The 12,394-nt window shown below is 33.7% G+C and overlaps 1 protein-coding gene across 1 annotated transcript; it reads right to left on the minus strand.

The window, feature by feature from the left end:
• Nucleotides 1–240: 240 nt before the first annotated feature.
• On the minus strand, nucleotides 241–9,389 carry LOC117325016 (G-protein coupled receptor 143-like). Its single transcript, XM_033880889.1, has 8 exons — nucleotides 8,930–9,389; nucleotides 6,547–6,696; nucleotides 6,160–6,248; nucleotides 5,782–5,880; nucleotides 4,857–4,963; nucleotides 3,615–3,723; nucleotides 1,621–1,723; nucleotides 241–807 (listed from the first exon to the last, which is right to left on the minus strand). Exons 2-8 carry the CDS (start codon nucleotides 6,640–6,642, stop codon nucleotides 634–636), a joined length of 777 nt encoding a protein of 258 aa, XP_033736780.1. The 5' UTR covers nucleotides 6,643–6,696; nucleotides 8,930–9,389; the 3' UTR covers nucleotides 241–633.
• Between the last annotated feature and the right edge of the window lie 3,005 nt (nucleotides 9,390–12,394).

Genomic DNA, 12,394 nt, shown 5'->3' on the forward strand with positions numbered 1-12,394 from the left:
TTTACCTTTGTTGGAAGATTATTGTATTTACAAACTATTTCAGTGTCGTTTACCTTACTCCTATAGTTATCAAAATTTAGATCACCTCTCGCATCTCTCACTGTCTTCGAAAGAATTACCATCTTTGTCTTTGAAAAATTACCTTATTGCTTCCTTGTGCCTACTCTAATCAGCAAAGGCTCTCCTACAACAGTAACTCTAAATTTCTGTGTAAATATAATTTTTTTAAAAAACACAAAATCATTTTTTTTAGTGATTGCTTCAAATGCAAATTTAATATAGATATTTAGAAAGTTATCAACAGACATTCAAATGAGATCATAAATATTCATGACAAAACAGTATATGTGATATACCTTAAGCTGTGTGTTTCAGACAAAAGTAGCTATCTTGAATGGTACATGATACCATTGATACAAAGTCATTCAGTTGCTTTAGACAAATATAATACCAATATGGTATTATTATTAACATTGCCACCTCACTACTACCTAGTCTGAAATATTCATTACTATAAATAGAGAACATATTTCAAAACACATTTTAGGACATATGGAAAACCATTCATTTTCACATTACTACCCTAAACATTATGGATACAAATAAGAACAGGATTTATACACGGGGTATGTGTCACGTACGGGCCGTGTCTGGCAAGTTGTTTAAAAGTCCGTTATAGGATCTATCTGTGTCGACTATCTGAGTATAGTGTCTCCTTGTTCGTGCTGTAAACACAAATGGCCTACAAGAACACTTCCGTCCATACAGGAAACAATTAAAAAGTCCCTGTAGGGGATTCATCAGGGCCTGAAATTCAAATGAAGCAAACTTATAAACCAACGACAGTATACATATTGATCAAACATAATACATGTATACTTATTACCCAAAGATGATATACTTATTACCTAAACATAATATACTTATTACCCGAACATAATATACTTATTACCCGAACATAATATACTTATTACCCAAACATAATATACTTATTACCCAAACATAATATACTTATTACCCGAACATAATATACTTATTACCCGAACATAATATACTTATTACCCGAACATAATATACTTATTACCCAAACATAATATACTTATTACCCGAACATAATATACTTATTACCCAAACATAATATACTTATTACCCGAACATAATATACTTATTACCCAAACATAATATACTTATTACCCGAACATAATATACTTATTACCCGAACATAATATACTTATTACCCGAACATAATATACTTATTACCCAAACATAATATACTTATTACCCAAACATAATATACTTATTACCCAAACATAATATACTTATTACCCAAACATAATATACTTATTAATCAAAGATAGCATACTTATTAACCAAAGATGATATACTTATTACCTAAACATAATATACTTATTAATCAAAGATAGCATACTTATTAACCAAAGATGATATACTTTTAACCAAAGATCATTCATTATGATTCCCTAAATATTGACTACACTCAGGATAAGGTGGTAGAGTATATATTGAGACAAGAATTGCCCTGACAGTGACAATGGTTACCTATGCTGAACTGGAAAAAGTCTAATGTGAGCGTTTATATATACATATGTGTATGCATACCTCTATTATCCATAATGGAAACAGCAACCCGTCCAACTGGTACATGCATTTCTCAGACAGGAGGTCAATATGTAAGAAACAGTCCACAATGTTTGGAAGCCAGCTGAAACATGATTATCGATCTATGTTTCAAGAGTCATTTTAACTTTCACCGAAACAGGATATTAACCTGGCTTTGCCTGACCGTCTCAAACTTTGTCAACAGATCTTCTTAAAATTTGGTAACAAGGTTCAAAAGCCTTAAAGGGACATTCCTTCGTTTGAATAAAGTTTAGATCCTCAAAATTAAACTTACTGGAAAATATATACTTTTTCCAAGTAGTGAAAGTTATAATCTTTATATTTATAGGGCAGTTTTACTCTCAAGATAAACCAAAGTTCTTCGAGTATTAAGTACTGAAAATTCTGAATTCGACCCGAAGTATCACTAATTACCGCAAAGATACATGTATACGATACGCATTTTTCCTGTACATTTCGGTGTTTATCTTATTACTTGTATGCGCAAACAATCATATAATAATCGTTCGGACATAGATTTCATCAATAGAAATTGTGCGCGTTTCTGATGTCCGAACGAAGGAATGCCCCTTTAAGGGCTTGGCAAAGTTTGATTTTTGCCAGACTTAATTTTGACGGAGTCGTGGCTCCTCCATTAACTAAAAACGCCGCTTCACTTTCTGCCGTTTCTGCGAAATAACTGGAAGAGTTGTCAACCTATTTCCCTTACTTAATAACAAGGTTGAATGTTTTGAGGGCTCCGCCAAGTTTGATTGCCTAATTTGCCTGACTTTATTTGACTGTGTTATGGCCCCTTAATTAACTGAAAACGTCGTTTTCTGCAGAACAGATTTTCTTCAAGTTTGATAACAATGTTAATGTCTTATGAACTACCCAAGTGCGATTGCTTTCGGCTGTTTCCATGCCATAATTCCCAAAAATATTATCCTGTAATACATGTTCAATAGATCTTACTTCTGTATAAGGCTTTACTTTTTCTTCGAGTTTCAAGCAAAACATCTGAAATGTTTAGTCCTAACCTCAAAAGTGTTTACCTTCAATATGTCAGGAAAGCGATATTCAAGCATATGGCATTTTCAGGTTAAACAAATAGTATTCGTGTCGCAGATCGAAACAATATACGCCCGCCGGACGCCAAAATGAAATGGGTTCTTACAACGAAAAGCACAAAATACGAAAGAATATATGGTATATGTGACGGTTACAAATCCTAACAAATGATACATTTCATATACATTTGTATATATTAAACATCGGTTTAAAACAAAGTCGGAATGTCTCTGGACAGCCTCAAAATACTGAAATAAGCAAAGAGCTCTTTCAGCATTATGTATGATTGATATAACTCCAATTAAATTCAAAAAATTGTTCTGGGAAAATTGTGGCTCGGGAAACACCACTTATCATTTTTATAAAATTTGATGAGTTCCAGGGGATCCTTTTAAAACTGGGAAATCTTCAGAAAATACAAAATACTGAAATTAACAAAGGACGATAATTTTTGCAAAAATAAAGTCAAATCAAAATACTGGGAACACGCAACTGCATTCATGTATCATGATTATAAAGCCTACCAAGTTCTAAAGAAAACCCGTCGAAAATTGTAGATATTCGGGCAAAGAAAAGTTAGGCGGACAGACGGACAACGCCATACCATATATCAATATACTTAAATGTTGTACAAGATAAGATAGTTTATGGTTTTACAATGTCTTTATATCCATATCACTGCTGGTAATTGAATCGTATCTCCCATTTTTTCCCAATAATTATCTAAATTGATTTCAAACTCTATGAAAACGATTTGGCGGTATCTTCTGTAACAGAATTACACTTCACAAGCTGGACCTCAAAGCGCCCAAGGGAAATAATAAAACATCGTATTTGGTGTCTCCTTATAACGGGATCGGAATCGAAACCTGAGTATGAGACACTACTGACATGTATTCGTCTACCTGACTTTGTTTACGTACCATAATGCAAAGAAAAACACAATCCAGAAAAACCGCATCCTCAATCGCTGAATGATGGCTCGCTCTTCACGACCAACCGTGGCGGTTAGTTTAGTAAATGATAAAGACACTGAAATATAAATAACAATTGATAACTACCGAGTGTAGCTGTCTGAAGTAGAAAACACCAAAGAATGCTTAATCACAACATACAAATCACACACTCTGACAAAATAAATACAGAATACTAACTCAAAATCACAACATACAAATCACACACTCTGACAAAATAAGTACAGAATACTAACTCAAAATCACACACTCTGACAAAATAAATACAGAATACTAACTCAAAATCACAACATACAAATCACACACTCTGACAAAATAAATACAGAATACTAACTCAAAATCACAACATACAAATCACACACTCTGACAAAATAAATACAAAACGTCACAGAATGCTAACTCAAAATCACAACATACAAATCACACACTCTGACAAAATAAGTACAGAATACTAACTCAAAATCACAACATACAAATCACACACTGACAAAATAAATACAGAATACTAACTCAAAATCACAACATACAAATCACACACTCGTGACAAAATAAATACAAAATACTAACTCAAAAACACAACATACAAATCACACACTCTGACAAAATCAGTACAGAATACTAACTCAAAATCACAACATACAAATCACACACTCAGACAAAATAAATACAAAACGTCACAGAATGCTAACTCAAAGTCACAACATACAAATCACACACTCTGACAAAATAAATACAGAATACTAACTCAAAAACACAACATACAAATCACACACTCTGACAAAATAAATACAGAATACTAACTCAAAATCAGAACATACAAATCACACACTCTGACAAAATAAATACAGAATACTAACTCAAAATCACAACATACAAATCACACACTCTGACAAAATAAATACAGAAACGTCATAGAATACTAAGTCATATATTATGTCCTGTTTGTAAGATTGTGTCTGTAGCATGTCTGACATGAGTTACTTGGTTATTGATGTTTTTCAAATCGATCGACCACATTGCTCTATTCTTCTCCATTGGTATACATAATCAGCACTAAACTTTTTTTTTTATTTATTAATTTTTTTTTTCACTTTAACGCCATGAACTGAAATACACCAATACCTGACTAAAACACATGGTAGTAGTGCTACCCATCCTACATTTTACCTGGATAATGTGCCCCGACCGTACCTGATATGCTAGCTTTCCAGTACAGAACACAGATCATAACCAGTGTAAACGCCATAGGAACATACGTGGAGAGGTACCGCCAGAATATACGCTCCTGTCCAGGGCATCTACAGTAAGAGAGGACACGTCTAAAATTGACCGATTACAAAAGACACCCGACCTTTAATAGCTTTATCTAGAAACAACTTGAAAATGCTGGTGGAATTATGTGGCAGATATGTGTCATTTCGTTATTTCGCCCCGCTAGACATTGTCTTTTCGCCGCAGCAGAACGAAATAATGAAAAAGAGTAACGCCAAATAACGAAGGTTTAAGGTGGCAGTTTAGAGATCCGAAATACTTGGCCCTGTTGTTTATCTTATTTCGCCCAGTGGGGCGAAAAGACGACGATTAGCGATGAAATCACTACATAACGAAATGGCACATATCAGTCACCATATTATATCATTTTCAAATATCAGCTTGAAAAAATAATTACTGATAGATTTTAAACAGCTCGAAAACCAAAAGCTTAAACTATTGGTGAAGTGTTTTAATACATATTTATATAATTAATTTTTCTTTGTTTTCATGGTAAATACTCAAATGTGATTGGTCGAAAAATTCTTTTCATTCTTCTATGAAAGAAATTCCGAGAATGGCGCGAAAAATGTGACGTCACAATACGACAATTGACGTTGCGTATTGATTTGAGAAAAAGAATCCCATTTAAAACCAGTGAAATTGTACATAAAACATGTTTTAAATTAGAAAATCATTTTCAAAAATTAATTATAAGCGTTGATGTCATTGTTTTTAGTTTCATCGGGGTATGAAACAAATTTTGTTTGCAAACTTAGCGGATTCTTACAGTTTGCAAACAAAATTTGTTTCATACCCCGATGAAACTAAAAAAATGACATCAATGCTTAAGTGAATAACTTACACGGACATCCTATCCGTGCCCATGTACACTGCCACTAGACCAGCCGTCACGCTTACACTGGACCCCAACCACGTCCCCAGATGGAACACCTTCACAGGGCTAAAATAGACAAGTATGTTTTGTATATTGGAGATCAATTCGAGGAAAAACCCTACCTTTTGTTATTTCCTACTTATTTATCCATATATTTCCTTTCTTATCATTTAAGATTTATTTGATTGTTATGTATACGTGTACCTTTCTTCTAAATGACATCATAATAAGGTGTAGCATAACCCCTTAAATGATTAATTGTCGAGCAGTAATCGTTGATCGATACGGGTAGAGCTTGGTGCCCGTTTTAACTATTGATTTCACTGTACTTACCGAGATACTTACATGTGTCTACCCACCAGTTGAGAGTATATATTAATGGCGAAGGATAGCGTCCACAGGGAGGACGCCACGTAACTGAAGTCTGTAAAGGCCTATAGGGAGGAATAAGACACTGGTGTAATAGTTAACAACTCATACTGACCAACATTTACACACACACACATATATATATATTGTCCCAGGAAGAAATGCTATTTTAGTTTTACTACAATATGGCAATGCGTCCTATGCTCGTGTAAAGACAACACTGTATGCCCTAGAAATATGTAGTAGTGTGCCTTTCTTGGGATGGTTGTCATTTATTCAATTTAACCGTTCGCACAAAATTGGTTCATTTTCAGGTCCATTTACTCTACAAATCAAACAAGATTTTTCAGTCTATAACTCTACCTCCAGAATGCCACCGGCAATCTTGACCTCTGTGTTGACCCTTGGAATGAATGAGTCATCAGTAAGACTGTGACACGTGGACGACGATGACTTCATTAGTCGAAGATGGAGGGACCACAGCGTATGTAGCCACAGACCGCAACACAGAACCTGAGTGAAAGATTGAATGAGCTAGTATACAACTGGGAATTAAAACAGGCGTTAAACGTAAATGAGGTTATATCAACTTACGGGGTAATACATGTACATGTAAACGAGGTTATACCAGATAACGGCTACTACACGTAAACGAGGTTATACCAGTTAACGAATAATACACGTAAACGAGGTTATACCAGTTAACGGATAATACACGTAAACGAGGTTATACCAGTTAACGAATAATACACGTAAACGAGGTTATACTAGTTAACGGATAATACACGTAAACGAGGTTATACCAGTAAACGGATAATACACGTAAACGAGGTTATACCAGTTAACGGATAATACACGTAAACGGGTTGTACCAGTTAACGGATAAAACACGTAAACGGGTTATACCAGTTAACGGATAATACACGTGAACGAGGTTATACCAGTAAACGGATAATACACGTAAACGAGGTTATACCAGTTAACGGATAATACACGTACAAACGAGGTAATACCAGTTAATGGATAACACACGTAAACGAGGTTATACCAGTTAACGGATAATACACGTAAACGGGTTGTACCAGTTAACGGATAAAACACGTAAACGGGTTATACCAGTTAACGGATAATACACGTGAACGAGGTTATACCAGTTAACGGATAATACACATACAAACGAGGTTATATTAGTGAACGGATAATACACGTACAAACGAGGTTATACCAGTTAACGGACAATACACGTAAACGAGGTTATACCAGTTAATGGATAATACACGTACAAACGAGGTTATATCAGTTAACGGATACTACAAGTACAAATGAGGTTATACCACTTAACGGATAATACACGTACAAACGAGGTTATACTAGTAAACGGCTACTACAGGTAAACGAGGTTATACCAGTTAACGGATAATACACGTACTAACGAGGTTATATCAGTTAACGGATAATACACGTACAAACGAGGTTATACCAGTTAAAGGATAATACACATACAAACGAGGTTATACCAGTTAACGGATAATACACGTACAAACGAGGTTATACAAGTTAACGGATAATACACGTAAACAAGGTTATACCAGTTAACGAATAATACACGTAAACAAGGTTATACCAGTAAACGGATAATACACGTACAAACGAGGTTATATCAGTCAACGGATAATACACGTTAACGAGGTTATACCAGTTAACGGATAATACACGTACAAACGAGGTTATACCAGTTAAAGGATAATACACGTACAAACGAGGTAATACCAGTTAACGGATAATACACGTACAAACGATGTTATACCAGTTAAAGAGGCTTACCCGCAGACGGACCGGTAAACGGCACATCTCCGGTCACTAAATAAACTTCAGTACACGTTTCTATGTGACAAAATTAGAGGCTTTCCGACTTTATTTCTTGAAAACAATTACAGAATATGTATTTAAAAGACGTTTTAAAACTCAACCTGAGAGGGAAATGTGTGGAATATAACGGCAAATCTTCTTTGTAAATCGCCGCTGCCTTTGAAGTTATCACTGTGCGGCACTGTGCACGTGCTTGTTTCTTTGATGTGTCAACCAAATTAGACTCCTCTTTATAGCGGGGACTTATTGCGGGTTGCGATTAGATAAATATAATATTTAAAAAATGAGGTTTTAATATCACTTTTCAGCGTTTTATAAGGAAAATAAAATGAAAAACTCAACAATTCCAACAATCTGTCATGTGTAAAAAATCTTTTTCTATTAGCCAATTTTTCTGATCTCTCTGCGGGCAAGCCTCTTTAACGGATAATACACGTAAACAATTAAAGGTTATACCAGTAAACGGATAATACACGTAAACGAGGTTATACCAGTTAACGGATAATACACGTAAACGAGGTTATACCAGTTAATGGATAATACACGTAAACGAGGTTATACCAGTTAACGGATAATACACGTAAACAAGGTTATACCAGTAAACGGATAATACACGTAAACGAGGTTATACCAGTTAACGGATTATACACGTAAACGAGGTTATACCAGTTAATGGATAATACACGTAAACAAGGTTATACCAGTAAACGGATAATACACGTAAACGAGGTTATACCAGTTAACGGATAATACCCGTAAACGGGGTTATACCAGCTGATGCGGGGTAATACATGTAAATGAGGTTATACAAATGTATCCTCTCAAATGTGGTTATACCTGAACACAAGGTGAGATTAACAGCGTATATGTAGCCTACCTATACACGAAGTGAGATTAGTAACCGCCAGGAACAAAACTATCACGGGGTTGGGCTGTATGGACTGTCGACGCTGTTGTTCCTGGTTATTTAGCCGCTTGAGGAAGTCATGTGTCTCTGGACCATACGTGATTACCTGCCATGAAGCACCGAAGATACCAAGAGATGCAGAGAGCAGACTGATGACAGTGTAGATGAGTCGTTTCTCTGGTGGGAGTTCATGTTCAGTTATACAGTAAAAAGATGAGTCGTGAAGAGACGCCATTTAGAGTTAATAACAATATGATATATTAAATGTCAACAACTCCAATGGCTTTTAAATCAACTTCAGTACACAAATCAGGTAATCCGCTATATCCATAGTATCCTGTTTTGTAAACCAAACTCTTCTGTAGGGTAGAAAGTGGACTGTCATGCATTGTCTAGTCGTGATATCCGTACTACACGTGGACTTCACTGATGTACGCATCCTTTTATATAAATGTACCTATATATATATATATGTATATATATTTATGTAGCATCACGATGCGACACGTGATTAGATAACAACTAGGAAGCATGAGGTCTTTATCTATTTATATTAAGATAATTCACTGAATATACTAAGTTTGATAAACGTTTATGTGTGATTTACGTTAAACTAACCATTAAGATGGATATCGAGGGTCTTTACATCAAGTTTAACATTATATATGAAGTGTTTTTGAAAAGCGCTGCGTATGTATTGCATGTACCAACTTCTGACCCCACATTACAGTATTGTAAATAGTCTACGTCCAACTGATAAATGACAGAGAAGATAAGCGTACATTAATATGATGTGGATGTTGTAGATAAATGACAGAGAAGATAAACGTACATTAATATGATGTGGTGTTGTAGAAATGAACTCCGTGGCATTTTGAAATGTTCGTGTTCTACTTATATTACATTGTACATGTATATATCTCAAAGTTTAAACTCGTCCAATACATTATACTTTATAAATAAACCTGGAGTAAATATTCGTTGTGTGCAAAAAAAACGCACTACCTACTTATTAGTATTGATCATGTTTGTTTGTTTATTCAAGTTAACAGAGCAGTCCTTTTGTGTTTCTGAGATCAATTTGCTGTTAAAATATAGGCCCCATAACCAGTAACGAGGGATAGTATATAGCTAGTCTATTTATGGACATCGAGTTCAAACAATTCCATGTTCGTTGTATTTGTATTACTATACGAAGTTATTTTAAACAGAGTCGAGAAATATCTAGATGACTTACGACGTGCAGATTATGAGTATGCTTTAACTTTTCGATGTAATCATCCCATCCCCCGTACCCTTGTTAAAAGGAACGAAACACAAATTATTCTGATAAGAAAAGTTACTCGTACATGTGTTGAAGCTATATTCGCCTGGTTGTCCGGAAGCTGAACATGTCGTTTAGTTTCATCCGTCGACGGTCAATTACTTGAATTTTAGTCAAATCTTTCGATCGTAGCTTTCAAGAAAATTAATCATAACACAATGTACATAAAATACCAAGTACATTAATTGTAATACAATGTACATAGAATACCAAGCACATTAATTGTAATACAATGTACATAAAATATAAAGTACATTAATTGTAATACAATGTACATAAAATATCAAGCACATTAATTGTAATACAATGTACATAAGATATCAAGTACATTAATCATAACACAATGTACATAAAATACCAAGTACATTAATTGTAATATAATGTAACATTAATTGTAATACAATGTACATAAGATATAAAGCACATTAATTGTAATAAAATGTACATAAAATATCAAGCACATTAATTGTAATACAATGTACATAAGATATCAAGTACATTAATTTTAATACAATGTACATAAAATATCAAGCACATTAATTGTAATACAATGTACATAAGATATCAAGTACATTAATTTTAATACAATGTACATAAAATATCAAGCACATTAATTGTAATACAATGTACATAAGATATCAAGTACATTAATTTTAATACAATGTACATAAAATATCAAGCACATTAATTGTAATAAAATGTAAAATTAATTGTAATACAATGTAAAATTAATTGTAACACTTCGTATATTTAGTGTAATGATTGTATTATATACATTGTATGTAAGAATATTTTAAGTTCACCATGATCTGAAGATAATCTCCATAAAAAGTAACCTTATGATGGTTGATACTTTTCATTGCCAGTATTAAATATGAGGACTACCCTGTGTGTATAAAACAGACGCGTGTTTAAGTTACAAGGTTTTTAACAGCAGCGAATCAGTGCGAATAGATAGCTGACATTTGGTGTAGACTACAGTACTCCTAGCTTTGGACTGACTTTAACATTGAACTATGAGTGAACTTAAGCTGTATGTCAACATCGTGTGGCGACATGTGATTGTGATATCGTAGTCCAATCAAAAGGCTATACAGTGTTATCTGAAGCTCACCGAAAAGCTCCTAATCTTCCGGGTGTGATATGCTTATGAAGTTTTTGAAGACCATGTGCAATTTCCATATTAGACTGAAACGGGTGTATAATTATATTTATCGTAACTCACATTCATATGAAATCTCTCAAACTATTTTTTACTATACAAGACTCTGAAGACGGACAAATTCGCAGAGAATGTGAAGTAATTTGATTAAGATGTCGAACGTCTAAACATTGTTGCATTGCATGCATTTTAGAATAGCGTATTATGTTGTAGGCAGAAACTAGCGGATTTGTATTTGATTTGTTATTCCTTAACTTAATTTTTCCATCGAAAAAAAGAAAGGAAAAAAACCCAACTTGATTGAACAGGAACTGATTTATATTTACAGAGATAACATGCTATGTTAAACATGATGCATATCTATATATGTCTCTGGTGACGTAAAACATGTACATTTATTCATCATGTGTTATTGGCATTAAGAACATGTTGGTCGAAAATGTAACGGATGATGATGATGATGATGATGATGATGATGATGATGATGATATGATGATGATGATGATGATGATGATGATGATGATGTGATGTCTGTGTGTGTTTATTAGGTAAGTAAATATTTGTCAAGTGTGCACTGTATATATTTGTACTGATAAACCGTAAGGTTTAGGTAATAAATGAATTCAATTGAAGTTTTAATTCTCTTTGAATCAATTAATTATATAATATTTCATTAATATGTATGTATATCATTATAATTGTTCAATAAGATACTCATCTTTCTCACCGTCAGGTAGGTGAAGCGCTTTTGCTTTACAAAATTTTGTATAATTATCTATTTTTTATATATATATATATAATGTTTACGTATATAAATAAAAAATATTTCCTGAACTTTTGATACTTTTCAACTATAAACTATTCCATTAAACTATGAAAAACTACTTAAAATATTACAATGATGTATGTATGAGTGTATGTGCAAATGTTATAAAGTAACCCTAATTAT

The sequence above is a fragment of the Pecten maximus genome, chromosome 4 (assembly GCF_902652985.1).
Source record: "Pecten maximus chromosome 4, xPecMax1.1, whole genome shotgun sequence".
Classification (NCBI taxonomy): Eukaryota; Metazoa; Mollusca; class Bivalvia; order Pectinida; family Pectinidae; genus Pecten; species Pecten maximus.

What these genes read in the sequence shown, in the direction of transcription:
- LOC117325016 (XM_033880889.1), bottom strand. Translation starts at nt 6,642, where the DNA reads ATGAAGTCATCGTCGTCCACGTGTCACAGTCTTACTGATGACTCATTC. An exon ending in CAACTGGTGGGTAGACACAT is followed by an intron (nt 5,881 to 6,159) that starts GTAAGTATCTCG and finishes TGTCTATTTTAG; the next exon opens with CCCTGTGAAGGTGTTCCATC. An exon ending in GGCACGGATAGGATGTCCGT is followed by an intron (nt 4,964 to 5,781) that starts GTAAGTTATTCA and finishes CTCTTACTGTAG; the next exon opens with ATGCCCTGGACAGGAGCGTA.